This window comes from Rhagoletis zephyria, unplaced genomic scaffold (genome assembly GCF_001687245.7).
Source record: "Rhagoletis zephyria isolate East Lansing unplaced genomic scaffold, Rhagoletis_zephyria_1.1 Rzeph_scaffold_02008, whole genome shotgun sequence".
Classification (NCBI taxonomy): domain Eukaryota; kingdom Metazoa; phylum Arthropoda; class Insecta; order Diptera; family Tephritidae; genus Rhagoletis; species Rhagoletis zephyria.
The window spans coordinates 39,148-58,034 of NW_016159092.1; the positions used below are offsets into that span (position 1 = coordinate 39,148).

The 18,887-nt window shown below is 36.9% G+C and overlaps 1 protein-coding gene across 1 annotated transcript; it reads right to left on the bottom strand.

The window, feature by feature from the left end:
- Window positions 1–17,653: 17,653 nt before the first annotated feature.
- Window positions 17,654–18,682, bottom strand: LOC108365806 (uncharacterized). Its single transcript, XM_017619967.1, has one exon. It carries the CDS (start codon window positions 18,680–18,682, stop codon window positions 17,654–17,656), a length of 1,029 nt encoding a protein of 342 aa, XP_017475456.1.
- Between the last annotated feature and the right edge of the window lie 205 nt (window positions 18,683–18,887).

Genomic DNA, 18,887 nt, shown 5'->3' on the forward strand with positions numbered 1-18,887 from the left:
GCTGATTAAGTCAAGTGACATTTTGACTAAATAGTTTCGGCTATTTTTTCTTTGTTTATTTAATGTTTATAATTTTTTATAAAACTTTAGCATTGGCATTTTCCCTCAAACAAATTAAAGCATATTTTATATGGAAGCAAATGCACAACACCGTCAGCCAAAAAAGTTATTAGAAATCAATGCGATTTTCTAGCGTCTTAAAATTTGCGCGCTAATCTACTAAAATTTAATGAGCTACAAAACTGCGTACCCAAAATTTTTCAGAAAATTCTGAATAAAAAGTTAAAACTTTTCGGGTGCCAATGTTAAAGTTTATAGAATTTTCATAATTTTTGTACGAGTGGATGAAATGTGGATATATTGAGCGCTGGTTAGTTGAAGTGTTAGACTTGTAGAAAAGAATATATAGACATTAAATAAACAAAAGGAAAATAGCCAAAACTAGTCAAAATGTTACTTGACTTAATCAGCTAGCCACAAGGGTACAAAGCGGGAAACTGCATATGGCTGATGAGTTGTCGAGAGAGGAGACTTTTGAAAGTAATCACCTGTGTTTAAATCTTGTACCGATGGGCCGAAGACTTGCGAAATTGCAAGGTCGTTCTGGTCCAGGATGGGTTTGTGGCGGTTAAAGAAGGCCATTACGCCTGCAGAACCCCTTTGCCCCACTTTTATTGCGGATTGTGGTAAGTCTCTGCCTGATAGGAATTCACGCGGTAAGATTAAGAATCACAGCTGATACTTACTGCGGCCTAGAGTATTATGAGGCTGTATCTTTTCTTGCAGTTTATAACAAACCCTAAAGAATTCTCGGTGTTAGCCACGCATTTCTCACGACGCTTACTACCTTTCTTCTCAGCTAATCTTTAATGCATTAAAGAAAACTTTTCCCTGCAAGTGCATGTTACACCACCACTACCATACCAACCAGGTGCTCCATTATTTTCGCGTTTCATCGTTGGATATGCAGTTTGCACTTAAAAGTTGACATTTGATGTAAATCCATTGTAATTTTGTATTTGGCCTTCGAAAGTGCTTATAGTGAAAGCGTCAAGGTGAAACGTTTAAGCGCCGTACGCGCGCGCGCGCACTAAAACCTACGCATGCAACTTGAGGTAGAAAAAAATTACACACACACACACACATGTGTACATACTCGTACATATTTGCTCAAGCTAATGCGCACAAGTAGATTACATAAAATTGGCTGTAATCTTTGCCGTAGCAAATGTCGACAAATTTCACTCAGCTGCTCCAAATGAGGCCTTCAACGTGACGGCAAGGCGTGGCGAAACTATTAAACTCTCAATACGACGAGCAATTTTACCGTTAGTTTATGTGCTTTTGTAGTGAATGCTTCATTCTAGCCTTGCATTTTAGTTGGAGACATTTGGTGCTCGCGGGAAAAGTTGTCGTTGTCGTTGGCGTTGTCGTTTTCGCTTTCGCTTTCGTGCTACCTGTCGCTAAATGATGAATTAATGATGCTACCTGACTGCGCTAACTTATTGCGCTGCACTGCGCTCTGCTCACTTAGCACGCGTACCAGCAGTTGATTGCTTTCTTCTTGGCCGCTGATTCTGATTGCTTTCGATGTTTGTTGTTGCCGTCGTTGCCTGTGGCACCATTTATGCGAAGCTTTTGTTTTACTGCTTGTATGCATGAATATTGTTGTAAAATCTGTATTTCTTGTCTTGGTGCATATCCCTTATCTCCAGCTTCCGTCTCCACATCTCGTGTCATTACTCCATTTGTCTCATACTGTTTTTATTTTCAAGTATTTTTATTTCTTCTTCGTTAAATTATCCACCCAAGACTCCGTTTAAGTACTGTCGCATTATTTATATCGATGTCGCGAGATAATTGTCATGTCGTGTTGAGTGCGAAATAAATGAGCGTGCACTATTAGGTGGGGCGGTGGTGATGAGGTTTTCATTATGATGGTAATTACTTGGGGAGTAAGAAATATGTACATAGATATTGTGCCGCAGACTATGGCACGACGAGCTGTATGAGCTTTACAATGATATGGACATAGTGCAGCGAATTAAAATACAGCGGTTCCGCTGGCTTGGCCATGTCGTTCAAATGGACACCGACGCTCCAACTCTAAAAATATTCAACTCGGAATCCGCTGGTGGTAGCAGAGTAAGACGGAGGCCCCCAGTGCCATGGAAAGACCAAGTGGAGAAGGGCTTATGAATAACTCAGAGAGAGGGGAGACCAGTATTTTTGCATACATGTATTGGTTCAAAAATGATGGGTAGGCACTGTGGCCAATGGTAGCGATAGGTGAGTACCACCTCTGCATGATTGTAAGTCAAGCAGAGTCCGCAAAAAACTCCGGAACAGTGTCGGAGGATGCAGCGGACTAGGCCGGGCATACTTTGAAGTGCCATCTAATTAAAACTTAAGAAAGTTCAATTACATGGCAGTGGATGCAACGGGGGAGAGGGAAGAGGGAAGAGGGGGTGGAGGGTTGCGTATATGTGTGTTTAAACAGATCACACACTTCACAGTCCGTATTTTTTTTTTATTGTCAAAAACCGGACAGCTGGAAACCCTGCTTCCAGGCCTCACTGCTTTTCCCTAAAACTGTATGGTTACTCCTTTTTTGTCTGGTTACACGGTGCCTGTGAGAAATTCAACTTTCAATTATGTTACCAGATGTTTTTTTATATTTATAACAAAATTAATTAACTGGAAAATTGATTAAAAATGCCCACAAAATAAGGAATGCATTAATCATGTGGCAATACTTGATTTGTTTGACAGCACTTTCAGCATAAATAAAATGCAAATTGCAATTATTTTTTGAAAGCGATTTGCGCTCTTTCAGTTGCTGTTACACCTTGAAATGTTTTTCCCGAAACTGATTTCTGAAAATCTTCAAAACAGACTTTTTGGATGCTTACACGGGAAAGTGGACTTCGCTATAGCATCATGCGAGCAAAACAGTACTTAATAAAAGCATCTATATGTGTAGATTATATGCCCACATGTTTACCTGCATTTTTTTTTTTTATTAAATTCCATCGGATTCTCTTCAAACTAAAATATTTCCAACAGTTCTGACGAGTTGAAAGACATCCCGCGCAACCAAAGAAAATCAGTCGCAGCGACCTAGTTAGAACAATCTTGACCTTCTGTGGCACACTTTCTGACGGGGAAATCCATTGTTTGGGCTGTTTCTTGACCTTTGGTTTATTGTAATGGATCCGTATTTCGGCCACAGTTATGAAATAGCGCACATTTTCGTTCAGATTACTGCCGAACATTATCTTTGAAGTGGTCAAAGGTTATGGTCCAGCGTGAGAAACGATGGCACTCATAATAAAATGGATAGCTTTTCATTTTCAAATTATCCAATATCATTCCATGGATTTTATCTATGATTTCTGCTTTGACGATTTCGTTTAGGCTACCTTAACCTCTGTTGAAGGTGTCGAAGCCTCGTAAAGTTTATCAAGCCTCTCTCTCTCAAAATTAGTGTTTCAAGTTCTTTGTTTTTACTATCAAATTGCCCTTGGCATAAAGAATATATATAAAATATTGGATTCCCTTAACATTAGCTGCTCCCACAGTTATTACAGGTGTAATACATTGGGCATTCGAGTCTTAACAAAAATTCTTAAGATATGGAATTTAAAAAAAATTCAGTGAAATATTGCGACTCATAAGTTAACTCTTCAGTTTTAATTTCCTTATAGCACACACATTTTGAATTGAAGACCAGATGTCTCATTCTTATAATTGCCTCTAAAACAGCTTTTATACCGCAGCGCATACTGGCTATCTTCAAAAAACTTTCTCACATCAATGAATAATGAAGATCGGCTGCCATTGACTTAACTCTACCATAAATTGATAAAATAGCAAAAGAAACTTTATTTAACGCAACCCGCAAACTAACAAACATCAGCCACCCAGCCAACTAACCGCAAATAGAGCGTTAAACAATAAAATGAGCTGTTGCAGCTGCTGCCTGCCCCATTCACTGCCACATTGTAGCACACCGTTGCATTGCTACTGACAAATAAAAAAAAAATATATATATATATAAATTGTAAGCAAACTATGCTGCGGCAACGCGTCGATTAATTTTTGATGTGAAAAACTTTCAATTCAGCGCCTTCCCACTACGCTTGCCCCGCCCCGTATGTTGCACGCCGATGCACATTAAATCCAGTAGCTGCAATTAAGCCTGATTTTTTATTTGTTTTTGTTCTTACGCTGCTGGCGGCAAAGTACTAAGTGGTTGGATTCGCCGGTCAAGTGGCAAGTTCATAATTCTCTCGCAACACTAAAGTTATGTATGTATGTATGAAAGTGTTGTTTGTGTAGCACATTACATCAAATTAAATGGAAGCGAGAAAGTGTTTAAAAAAACGAATGGTGCCGGTGCGGAAGCGAAGTAGCGAAAGCGATTAGAGAAACGTGCCGACTTTTAATAGTTTTTCATTGCCTTCTATGCTTGACTCGTAATTTTCATTGCAGCAATTTGCGTGCTAAAACAGGGAATGAGGCTAATCAGCGTTGATATTTGGTATTTAAAATTTGCAATAGCCGAAAAGCATCCCTTGTATTTTTTTTGTTGGTAGTAAGAAGAATGATTGCTTATAAAAATGACAACGGAAGATTTGTCCTTTGTAGTTTACGGTGGCAGTTAAGAGTAAGTAAATGTTGCACAAGGATTTATGCTTGTGGCATAAAAGGATGAATGTGGCATAAAAGGATGCCCAGGAAGAAATTCTGTTGCTTTATTTATGATGATGTCTCTAATTAGTATGGCAATACCAAACGTGTAGCGTTAAATATCGGAGCCCTTACCGCTTACAAGGCAGAGTAGTTCGTAAGCAGCCTGGAAAATGAACCTCGTTTAGCAACTTAAGATGTTTCCTGTATCTGCTCGTGAATGATTTTAATTAAAATGTGTTTTAGCCAGGACTTTGTGGATTCCGGACTTGCTGCAAGGCTCTTGGTTCCTGTGCAGAAGTGAGTTCATGAGTTTCTTTTATCCGTTTTCATCTAGTTGTATTCAGTGAGAAAATTTTTTTACGTTTTCCATTCCCCGGTTCTTGTAGTTCGATCTTACAAGATTTTGTCAGATTGTATATCTACCTTCCGCTTCGAGACCGGACTCATTGTAGGATTTAACAGTTGCTGCTGTCTAAATTGCGTAGCTTAGTTGAGAGTAGAGTAAGTCCTTATGTTTGAACCTTTTCAGAGACTCTTGCTAAAGTAAAGTATATAGATCTCAGTTTTTGCCTTTTAGCCTTCTAAGGGTCGGCAGCAGGGCTCTTATTTAAAAACGGAAATGTATACAAATGCTCAAATAGTGAAACTTATCTCAAAATATCTGAAATTTATCTCAAAATTTAGAACCCGTCAATGAAATCAAACACAAAGCCGATGTGATCTCCTTCCTTCGATGATCGTCATCGAAAATGTGTAAAGGGACAATGATTAAAGGGCATATTCTTGGAACACTCGAACACTTAAGGGTGAAGCTACCGCTGACCGGCTGGTTGAAGTCAGGAAAACTAAGGTTACATAACTGGCATCCAAGAAATTCGATGGACGGAGGGCAAGTAAGAAAATGATCTGTCCTTGCCTACAGCGATACGCTGCGATCGAGCGCAACGCAAGCTATGTAAAACACAAGTATACAGCGCTGAAAGGGACGTGGAAGGTAGAGGGAGTCCCACATATGCCTAAAACCCTGTCCCACAGGAAAAACACCCGAAAATTGAATCTGAAAGTTATATGACTGGCGGAATGTTCAAGAGCAGGGCGAAGTCTTGCAAGGACATCTAAACTATGGAGGAGACACTTTCCACCCTATTGAATGGTAACAGCACTGAAAGTAATGGAGAAGATGAACAACTAGCAATTTCATGGCTGAAAAACAACAATACTGCTGCCAGCTGAACTACTCAAGTACGGCAACGACGAGTTGATGAGGTGCATGAGATTCACAAGAAAGGCGATCGCGCTATATGCACCAACTACCGCGGGATTAGCCTTCTGGCATCTGCTCTTAAGTTTCATCGAACGTATTGGGTAAAAGGCTAAAGCCCATCGTTTACGAACTGATTAGGTGCTGCCAGAGTAGCTTCAGACATGGTAACAATAACATAAGCGACATCTTGGAAGAGAACCGCAAGAAGGTTTGTCGATTTCAAAGTCGACACGATTCAGCATCGTGGCTGTGTAAAATGACATTGAGCCGAGCCGTTGGATACCAAGCGAGGTTTCAGACAGGCCGATTCCATTTTCTGTGATTTATTTAAGAGGATATTGATAAATAAAGAAAGAGGAAGGTATCCTCTGCGATGGAGAGACAAGGTGGTGAAGGATTTGGCGTGAGTTAGCGCAGAAGAGAAACGACTAGCGTGCTTTATTGCACTCGGCCTTGGTTGGTTACATATAAAGCACATTTTATATGAATTCATGCTTTGATTTTTAATATTTCATATTTTTCCAATTTTAAAACCAAATAACTGCCTAAAATCAATATAAACCACATAAAAAGCGAAACAAGAAATAGCGGTATATTACTATGTGCAATAAAATAACCGCAACTAACAAACGGCCTGCATTGTAGCAAGGTCAAGTAATGCCATTGCAAAAGGGTAAAGTTACATATCCGTATTTCAATTAACCAACGCTGCTACCACCTTCGCAATGCAAGTACATACTTGTATGCCGCGTGCCATGGCCACCAATTTGACAGCACTTAAAAACCATTGTACCGAAAAGAGCAGCGCGCCAAGTCGTGCTATGTAGAGTCGTCAAGGCGCGCAGAGCAGAGCAGAGCAGAGCAGAGCAGAGCAGCGTAGCCCAGCACTTGTGGCAAGGCCATTTAACAGTGGAACTATTTAATATGGCAAACCATTTGCTGTGTGTACTACCGGTGGAGAGTTTGGTTGATACTATCCAACAACCAATGCCTAAGGCAATATTTAGGAAGGGAGACCAGTGGTGTGGCAATCATTGTATATTTGTATGTAGTTGTTGCCGCACTGGTATTGTACTCCCGCTTGTGGTGGCCAACATTCGATTGCGGCAATTAATTGAACTATGCCAATGCGTAGGGGCGAGAGCAGGCTAGAGATTGGCATCGCAAATACTCGAATATTATTAGAAGCAAATAAATTAGTATACATACATACATTTGTAAACATGTTGCATGTGTGTATATGTTGCGTATAGGCTTGTTGTGTAAACATTCTAACATATGCACTTACATATATACTAAGTATGTATGCATATCGCTGTATGACATAGATGTTGATTTCCTATTGTCCTTCAATGTCCTGCTTTACCGCCTGTCAAGTGGTTAAATGAATGAATGAATCAACTGATTGTTCACATGTGTTGCACATTCACACGTACACATATGTATGTATGTATTTACTTATTTACGCATCGCTAATGTTCGCTTATTTAGAAGATTGTTATACAAGTACTATATATAGAACACATACTATATATAGTATACTATATATATATATATATTACCACATACGTATGTATATTTCTGAGAATGTGCTGGTACTTAAATAAATGGGAGCCACCCAAGTTGCCATAAAATTAATGTTCTCTCCTTGACAACTGGTAAATGAAGTAATCACCAAGTAATTGACGTATGCGATTTGGTTAATGATGAGTTTGTTAGCACACGCAAATAACTATTTACATATGGGTCAATCCATGTCAAATTGGCCAATGGTTGGCATCGAAAATTTTTGATTTTAATGAATTTTTCTCCGAACTTTTCCTTTATCATAAAACTATGTTCTGCCAAAGGACAATAATAAAAAAATTTCGAATGTTAAGAATATCTAAATTTCCCGCCCTTTGCAAGCTTATTTTTTTAATCAAAAATTATTAGGGGTACAAAAATGGTTCTGATCTCGTTTTTCAGGTGACGTAAATATGTTTAAAATAGTCATAAAATACAAAAATTTGGAAATTGAAAAAAATCGCAAAGGCGAAAACTTTTATGCATACATTTTGGCATTTTTTTTTATACAAACTGATCTTAAAATATCCCGAAATTTTCAAGTAGGTGTTTTTTAAGATATGAAATTTTTAACTTTGAAAGTAAATTTGATTGAAAAATTTAATTAATGTTTTTTTTTTTAATTCCAAAATTTATATCCTTGGAAAAACAACTCTTGAAAATTTCGGATTTTTTTTATAACATCAGTTGGAGGTATTGCTTGAAAATAATTGAGCCAAACTAAGTTTTCTAAGTTTTTGCTTTTACTATTTTTTAATTGCGTAAATTTTTATATTTTTAAAATTTTTAAATATTTTTTCTCTTTATAGCCCTAAATATCACATTTAAAACGAGACCAGAACCATTTTTTTACTATAAGAGTTTTTTATTGCAAAGATTCGGAAATTGTGAAATTTAGCATGTTACACATTTTTCGAAAAGGAAAATATTTAATATTTTTCCTTTAGCAGAACTTCGTTATATGATAAAAGAAAAGTTCTGTCAAAAATTTATCCAAATCAAAAATGGTCGATTCCAATCATTGGTTGATTTGATATGAATTGACCCATAAGTTTGTACATATATGTATATGTATATATGTCTATATATGTATGCAGATAGATGAACTCTTACTGCTTGCCACATGCCACTTGGCAGCTGAGATGTTGTAGTAATTAATGAAGCTCAAGAGACTTTCCTTTGCAAATGTTATAACAAAATTAGTTTAGAATTTAGTGCAGACTTATACATACATACATACATAGTACATATGGACCATACGAAAATTGTGGATATGTTATTAATTGCCTTTCGCGACACAGTATTATCTGTGCAGTTCGAATTCTAAAGTCAGATTGAATTTATAAGCAACAGGTGTTTTTAGACAGTTCACCTTTTGATGCGAGGTACATATGTATTAGGGGGCTGCATGAATGCATTCAAAACGGCATTTACAAAACGAATGAATGATTCTGGCTTCAAATTTTTTGGAATTTGAGTGAATAGCTGTTGTGATATTTGTGTCGACATTACAATATTCAAACAAAGTGAAAATAAATTGAATTGAAATAAATGACAATTTTTTGTATGAATATCCAAAAATATTTTTTCTATGCACATATCTACAAACATACATATGTATATATGTATGTATTGCTGCGCTCCTATTACATACGAAAAAACTTGTTTGTAGAAAAAAACTTTTACCGAAATGAGTTTGAATGATTTGATTGTTTTCCATTCATTCATTCACATTATTCCATTTGAAGGTAGAAAATATAAAACAAAATGTATATTCATAACTTACAAAATTCCAAACGCTGAGTGTTTTGTATGTGAAGTAAAATATTCATATCTACTGTACTCTGTTTGGCTAGAAGTTTGAATTAATTCATGCAGCCCTCTAATATGTATGTATGTACATGAATTTGTATATTTTCTTCATATACATAAACATACAAATACGGATACGCGTGCACATTATGGTGTTCGAGTACACGAAATTCGAAATAAGCGCTGGTGAAGTCCTTTCAGAAAGTCAACTAGCTGGATTCGTGTCTTTCCGCAGCAAACTCACCAGACGTTGTTCTTTAGTAGGTGAGTTTTTTTTATTGGAGTACACATAGTGCTCAGTATTTACGCTGCATGTCTCCCAGCTTGTTGCAATTTTGTGCGAATAATCAACCTTTGAACTTCTCACAACAGGGAAACGTTGATACTAATATTGATGGGTTCAATTGAAGTAGAGTTTGTGGCTTATATCTACCCATTGCGAGGAGCACCCAACACCCATTTTAGGAATGTTGTGGTAGAAGCTTCTCGTTCTGTATCCGTAATTGGTACGAGTGGCGAGAAACGTCTCTTGTTAGCGTGGAGAGAAAACCGCCGTCTCTCTGAAATCACTCTTCCTCGACTGCGCTTGAAAAAGAGCACAATTCAGATTGATCGTCGCCTCGGGGTTTCTTCTTCTTCTTGCTTGGCGAGTTAAACAATCTAAGCGAATTTAACTGAGTTCAGTAAAACGCGCAAGCCGTTTCTTTTCGTTATCAGCAACGAAAGCATTAAAAGGCGTGACCGAAATGCCACTTGTACTTGAAAAGTGAAAGAGCTGCGACTGAAATGAAAGTTTTAATAATAGCAACTTGCTACCAGGCACAAAAAATCCAAGTGTGACCAGTAAAATTTGAAGGCGCTGGGTTGGAGATATTATAGGGCAAACAATAAGATGCATACCAAATTTAAAAAGTGCGCTGAAGGCTTGCAACTGACCCAGCAAGCCACAAAAGGATAACTGGTTGCCATATTAGCCCAAGCGTCGAGTGTTGTGAGATACATTAAGAAGTGCTCCTTTCATATCTCAAGTGTACTCTGAATGTCTGTTAACAGATTTCCATCTTCGGTGCTGCAGGAACTAGCCCAGGTCTTGATTACGTGTTGCTCGCAGCTTTTTTTCTGATAGAATTTTCTACCAGGAGGATAAAAATTACCGTTGATCTTATACATTTTTTTTTTTTGTCGAAGCTGTTACAGTTTTTTTCCGTATAAAATTAAATTGTGTTTATTCGTTATATTGAAGCAAATGGGACAAAAATTTATGTTTTTTTCTACTACAATTCAATGGGCTGCAAAACTGCATACTAAGAAATTTTCTAGGAAATCTAATTATTATGTTTTTTTTTAATTTTGCATAAAGTTCGAAACTTAGATTTACGCCGATTTTGTTAAAGAATGAACTATATTTTTGTAAAAAATAACCAAAATCAAAGAAAAAAAAAATAAAAAATTTTAAAACTTGTCAAAATGTGGTGCCGGTGTGGTTTGTTCGACCACTGTATGCATAAACAGTGGTGGAAAAATAAATAGGAACACGAAATTTTAACAAATTTTTAATATTTTGCTTTCGTTTATTTAATACTTATTATTTTTTATAAAAGTATAGCTCATTATCTAACAAAAACCATATAAATTCATATATCAAACTTTGTGCAAAAATTATAAAAATTCTGCAAAATTGCATCTCAATTTTCAACTTTTTAATCAGATTTTTTAGAATTTTTTTGAATATGCAGTTTATGCAGCCCATTTAATTTTTAGCAGTTCCTAAAAAATCGCGTTGTGTTTTGATAATTTTTATTCTAAAAAAATTTTCTTTATCTCAGAAAAATTTTCAACAACGCCCTATTTTAGAATTTGATTGAAAAAATACCTTATCTCAGAATTCGATTCAAAAACGCCCTAACCCAGAAACATTTGGAATATTTATTTAGATTTTTAGTAGGGTTGCCCACTGTTCAAGAGGCTAAATTAAATTTGGGCATTTTAATGCCATGAGGGTGCACTAGTCTAATATATTTTTCGGCATTAGTTTTACATGGAATATGCGTATTCATATTCGGTTACAAATTTGCATTCGTATCCGCATTCGTGTTAGTATGCCAATTAGTACTGGTATTGGTAATTGAATTCGTATTTGTTTTTACTTAACTATATTTTTTTTTACTGGTATTCGAGTTTCTGTTTTATTCTATTTGATTTCTAATCCACTCAACCACCTGTGATCAAGCTTTGTAGCTTTTAAGTGAAAGCGGAAAGCTCTTCAAACATGCTTTCCTAACTTAATTTACCACAAGCTTGCTTCAAGACCACTAAGTCCTCATTACAACATTCGGCACAAAGCCATTCTTAAATAAATATACATACGTATGTACCAGTGGCAAGCCCAGAAAAAATTTAACTCGACAAATGTATGAACTACACATTTACATACCGATCTTTGTGTAGCATTTTATTTGCTTTTCTGTGTTTGACTATGTAAATACAGATTGCTGCGAAATTCACTTTGCACAAAAAGTAAAACAGAAATGAAAAAACAACGACAACAAAAACACTTTTCCATATAATATCAAACTTAGAATTCTCCAAGTGAAAACGATACAGGTGATAGTCTCAAACTGTCAAAGAATTTGCAGCTGAGACATTTACAATCAAAAACTTAGAAAAAATCATGAAAAGAATGACAGTTGGTACCAGTTGGTTGACAGAAAACCAAAATGTAGTCGATGACGAGTTGCAATTTCCAGGCACTTTGACATGCAAATGCCCGCATATAGAAATTGGGTGAAATTTCAAAGTGAGAATACGAGTATGTTGTGTTGGTGTGCAGGTGGGTCAAAGTGAATTGATAAAAAAAAACCTAAGAAGCAAAAACTTTAAGATATTTTCGACAAGTGGCTGCAGCAGCAGCAACAGCAAGACGAAGAAGAAGAAGACGGTGCAACACTGGCGACAAGAGATGTGTAAAATTGAATTCAAAATGAAGTTTTGCAATCACTCAAGCAAATGTGTGTGTGGGGGTGGCAAGCGGTGCGGTGCGGTGCAATGGGTATGCAATTGCATTGGATCCTGGAAAAGTTTTTGCTCCCCGAGCTGCAGATGTACTCTTTCATATGACATAAGTATGCTTAATGGTATAAACATATGTATGTAGTATGTTAGCATGCACGTATCTCTGCTGTACTTTTAGTTTTCAACTGTGGTAAACACTTCTAAGCCACAATTTCGAAAAAAAAACAAAGAAATATTTGCATGTAAAATTGTTGTAAATCGAAATTATTCGCTTCAAAAAAGTTGATATGCGGCCAATGAGCATAAAACAGGGACCAAAAATAATTGTTATCTTGAATTTACAAATTCAAAACGTAGCCCGAATTCTGAAATTTAACGAAAAGGTTGTTTTATAACAGTTATTAGACGAAAAAAAAATTTATTTCGCCGATAAGAGTTATAACCCAAGGTTTATTTTTTGCATTGTTTGATAACAGTTATTATTTAAAGTTTTTTTACGTTATCTGGAGATAGAGAAGAAGATCAAGATGATGGAAATAAAAGAGGAGGAGTGCAATAACTGTTGTCAGACAAAGTAAAAATTAAGGTTGGGTAATAACTGTTAACAAGCAACGTAAAAACTAAATCTTGGGAAATACCTGTTATCAAGAACCAACAAGCTGGCCAAGGAAGGATCTCTTCCGGAAACTATGCTTATATCCCTCAAAACGCAAGGTTGTAAGGTGTTCTGGTTTATATGCTGAGCGAATGGCATAAAGCTGACGAAATTTGTCTTATTCCTCAAGAGAGAGGTCGCTAGAACATTTCCTGCTGGGATCGCATGCCTTTAAACTAGAGATAAGATCTGTAGGAGATGCAGAACGACACAGGAGAGAGTGAAGGATATTCTCTGCGAGTGTCCCGCCATCAGCGTACTGCGGATTGGTCCCCTGGGAGCAGGCTTTCTTCCTAATCTGAAAGCCGCCCTCAAGATAGCGCACAACAAGGCCTTTCAGTTCGTCAGGGGGATGAGCTGATACGGTGGTAATTTATGGTGTAGTGGAGCTATACGACTTTATCAACTCCTTGCCACAAAAAAAAAGTGGCAACTTTAGAGTTCTGACTTCTGACTTTAGATTCTATCAGAATTTAATAGTGTTGCTCGCTGGATAAAAACATTTTCTTTATTGCGTAACTGTTTTATGAGATTTTGATCAGTGTGTTTACCTTGACTGCTGACTGTCTAACATGACAGCGCCAACAATCATTTACACAAGTGCATATTAGCTGCACTTTTATTTACCAGCTCTTTGCGCCATCTTCCACTAAGTCACACCTGATAGTGTTAGCTAGCAGGCTGCACACGTGGTGACATGCAGCGAGCCATGGCGTGTATGCAGATGATGCACGGAACGGATGAAGCTGATATGACCGCTGGCTGAAGTGAATGTGATACAGACTTATACATAGAGGTGTTTATGGGGGATCAGTAGCTTATATGCATTTGCATATAAAAAAATATGCATACATTCATGCGCCATTGCAGCAGCCGTATTCTAGTATCAACATGCACATTAGGGTGGTCAAAAAAAAAGTGAAGTCTAAGGTTTTAATTTAGAATTGCTCTTTAGCCGAAAAATATACCGCGATTTTGTATTTTGAAAAAAAAATAAAATACATAAATATTTTTCCATGCATTTTATATGGGGAAAAAATTTGTCGTAGAATTCCTGAAAATCAATATTATTCGATCGGAAAGCTCTGTGTCTCTTCAGGAGACTTCCGATAACAATACTAACAATTTTTTATTGGCCCGTCTCACCCCCCAGTAAACTTTTTTGGCATTTTTGGGGTACCTATAAAATATAGTTACTATTTAAAAACGGTTAAATAAAAAATTGGATATTCTTACCGAAGGGTTGCTGAAGAGAAACAAAGTTCTTCGATCGAGAAATATTGGTTTTCAATAATTTTGGTCATTTCTACGAAAAATTGTTTTTCCCCATATAAAATACATGAAAAACTTTGAGCGACGTCTAAAAATTTTTGGATTTCAAAAAAAAATATATATATACAAAACAGGGGCCTATTTTTCCGGTATAAAACAATCCTAGGGCGTGGGCGCATTAAAATTCCGATTTAGCCTTTTTTTTGGACCACCCTAATACACATACATACATATATGAGCATATATATGTATGTATGTATTCAAGAAGGTAAACTTTCACTTGGCTGCTTGCTGCACGCTGCTACGAAGTTTGCTAGCAAAGGCGTAAAATTGCTGGCTGTTACAATTTCCACATCCAATGCAGTTTCTTATTTGACTTTTAGCTATTCCAACATTTCTTGGTTGAATGGCAGGACTTTTCAGCAGCAGCAGCAAATGCACATCCTGCACTTGAAATATAAGTGAGTGTATGAGTGGGTGTGGTAGATAGCATAACTATATCTAGTTGATGTTTTGCGAAGCCGAGCGCTTGCCGTTGATATATGTACCCGTATGTAGTACGGCGAGAGAGTAGGTACTTGCGCTTGCAAAGTGCTTGGGTGCAGAAGCTGCTTCGCACGTAACTATTTATGCTTGGGTGTACATCCCGCTAGCTCAAATTCTAGCAAAAGGAAAACGGAAGCGCTTCGTAAAGCTTCATGCTTTATGCACGCGTTGGCATGTGAAAAGAACGTTGCCACGTACTTATACGCCACGTAAAAGGAGCGGCAGGGAAGGCAGTGAGTAAACGCGCACACACACACACACACACACTGTTGAGAGTGCTCTACACACTAATGTGTATATAAACGTAGTGTCCTGTCCTTCGACGGTAATAAAATTTTTCATCTTTGCTTTTTTATTTGCTTACAAATATGTAAGTGTCTACATACAACTTTGTGCTAATGCAAATAAATGCGTTCTTTTTGTACAACTCCTACGAATATATGTATATGTATACAGTTACTCAAACAAATAACCACGTGTTGATTTTTTTTTTAATATTCGTTATGTTTTTCGCGTTAAATTTTTCTTTTTAATTTTCTATAAAAATCCTGTCCAAGCTCTAACCAATACTACATAAATCGCAGTTTCTGACTTTATACAAAATTTTGGAAAATTCAACAAATTTTCATAAAAATTTCAAATTTTTAGTCCGAATCTTTAGAAAATTTTTGGGAATGCAGTTTTATAGCCCATACAATTTTAATCGAATGAAGTGCAAGCTTTAAACGCCTAAGAAATTCCGTTCATTAAATTTTTTTTTTGTTGACCAATTTTTAACCTTTTTCCCTATTCATAAGCATGAATTTCTTATAAAATAAAACGCGAGAGGCCGTAAGCATCAAAATTTCATAAAATCAACGACAGTTTTTGTAGTTTGCAATAGTTATATGAAAAAAATCGAAAAAGGTGTCTAAAAAAAAATTCTAAATAGTCAACGGGATTTTTCAGCCGATTGAAACTTTGATACACTTTGTTAACTAGAATTGTATGGGCTATAAAACTGCATACCCAAAACTTTTCTTAAGGTTCAGATTAAAAAGTTGAAAATTTGATGAACATTTGTTGCATTTTCCTAAATTTTGGGTAAAGTGGGAAACTGTGATTTATAGGGGTTTGGTTAAAGTTTGGACGGTAGTTTTACAGAAAAATTACAAAAAAAAAAAATAGCACGAGAAACACTACGAATACTTAAAAAAAAATCAGCACGTGGCCATTTGTTTGACTCACTGTATATATATTTGTGCATATGTATGTTTATAGATATTCTTATACTACAAGTATACAGTTTAAGTGTTTGATGATTTTGTATAACTTGCTCAGAAAATATAAATTTCATATATCTACATGGGTCCTATATTTATATATATTATGTTAGGGTAATCCTTATTTGGTATGTTATAGATGCACCTGAACCGTGTTTGTATTTGTGGTACTTAAAATTTCGTATTACTGATCAATAGTACATGTATTTTACTTATAAATCTTTCTCTTGATACCAAAGATTATTATCTATTTAGTAAGAAATAAAAAAAGAGATGGGTAAGCAATCGTTTAAAATCTTCAACTGCTCCAAAAAATGTATTTGAAAATTCTCATTGTGAAAACGTGCTATCAGCAATGACAGCCTAATGAAAAAAAGGTGTGGAAAACTTTCCTAAGTTAATTTTATTTAGGTGGTGTTTTGAAGTAGTTTATTGTAAGTTTTTTCACTGTGGAGATACTGTTTTATGTCAGATTCTTGGCTGTCTTACAATCAGCAACAACTTGGAGATATTTTAAAATTTGTAACTTATCTCATGGCTAATAATTTCGAATGTAAATGCGTTGAATCTTCAGCATACTTACACACAATGAGCCACCGAAATTACTCGTGATACCTGTAGATGCTTTTAAAAAATTCTGTGCAGTGAATTAGCTCCGCTCCGGAGAGATACAACTTCGGCAACACCCTAAAGTTTGCTAACATATGTGCATTAGGGCGTGTCATTTTTTTACTATGCGCATAGAACCGTCTAAAATCAATTTGGAGTTTGCCAAATTGCGAAAGTAGGTTTAGGAAAAAATGTGAAAATGTTCACTGTTGCGCTCTCTGGTAGAAATTTTAAGGAAAAGATAAGTGCAGAAATGGATTCCTCATACCAAAAAAACCCTCATAACATGTTTTTATACAAAATTTAAGCACCTCCTTAAGACACTATAGCTTATAGGAAACCTATTTTCGCAATTTGGCAAACTCCAAATTGATTTTAGACCCAGAATTCTTCTCTGCCATACGCGCATAGTCGAAAAAATCTCCCATACAAATCGACCCGCCCTAATGTACATACCTGTAAATATATGTATACATGCATATACATTTATGCCTTTGCTAAGCTCAGTCGTTTACTTAACTTCGTTGTGGCGCTTGATTTCATCAGCCTTCCTCAGCTCTTAAAACATATAAAAACTTTGTCTACAACTTTTCTTGCATCCCATCTTGATTTCAACATAAATTCGATTTGTATAACTTTCAAGTGTTTTGATTTGAGTGATTGCTAACCACTTGTGTTTATTTGTTTATACATATATACATACATGCATGCGTGAGACCAACTTGTGGTCAAGGTAAAATATATAATCCAATTTTTGAGTGAATAAACAAATCTTGTGATTCTTTTTTCTCGCTGATACTAAGTAAATGTTTCTGGTTTTTTTTTAAGCAGGTTATTTATTTAAATTTTCACTGTAAACGTACCTATACTAAATATAATATCGATATATATCCAATTAATATGAAATGATTCTTAAATAAAAAAATGTAAAAGGAACGGCAAATGTGCTTCCAATACCAATCATTTAATTATCGGCGAAGCTGTCATCAATGCTGCCACATCGCCACAACAGTCACTGTCCAAATCCACCGCGATTTCGCTATTACCAAGCAGCTCCAACGACGTCGCTACAACATCATCCGCCGCCACCGCCGCCACCGCCGCCACCGCCGCCGCTGTCACCGCCGCCACGGCAAAGGGCGCATGTACATCCGGATCGTGCGGAAAAAGCGCACGCAAATCGGCCACCGGCGTACACAAACACAACTCGGACATTCGCTTGTATTTAGGCGTATCCTTGAGGGCGTGCCGCCGATTGCGTACCAGTGGCGCAGAGATGTGCGAGAAGCGCGGCGTCGGTACGCGCACCCGAAAACCACAATTAGCCATATACGAATAGAGTTTGGGGTTGTTGTAGACGAGCGAGGGTGGCGGATGCCAAGTCTTCAAGTATTCATGATAACTACGCATGCTCACGCCACTGAGGCTGGACATGCATGGCAAAGTGCCACCAATGTCATTGGCGGCTGTGGTGGATGGTGGTGTGGTTAGAGGTGATGCGGCAAATAGGCTGGGTACAATCATTGTTGTTGCTGCGCTGGTGGAGGCAGTGGTTGGCGTCAAGCTTCTGATGACTGGAATTGTATTGATAAAGGATGTTGTTGCGGTTGAGCTGGAGTATGTTAGTGTTTTTGTTGTTGTCGCTGCCGCTGCTGTTGTCGTAATATTGCTTGCAGTATCATTCATTTGGGAGCGTTGAATGAAAACAGCTTCTGTTTTGATTTTCAACTCATTAGGCAAGCTGTTGCCGTGCAAAGTGTCTGCATTTATGTTGCCTTCATCGGCAGTGCCGGCCGTTGTTTTTGTCTTTATGTAATTGTGGTCTATTATATTGGCGGGCGCTATACAGCGTGTAGGCGTTTCAGCTCTGGGTACTTCCAATTCGTGAAATATGAACGAGTAAATGCCATCGCGTCGCTCAAGTTCGTTCAGCATTAACTCATCGGTCGAAAGATTGATTTCGATGAAGTCTTTAGCGATAGTGGTCATCTAGTCAAATGAAAGAGAAGTTTGAGTTAACGTACTTACTTAGGTATTGTTGTTATAGGAAAGGAAAAATATTAAATAAGATCAGAAGTGTGAAGCTTTTGGAACTTTCAATAAAGCTCTGACGAAGACTAACAATATAGAGGGAACGAAAAAGGGATTGCAAAATGCGAAATAAATTTTGTATGTTGTAAAAAAAGAATTCAAT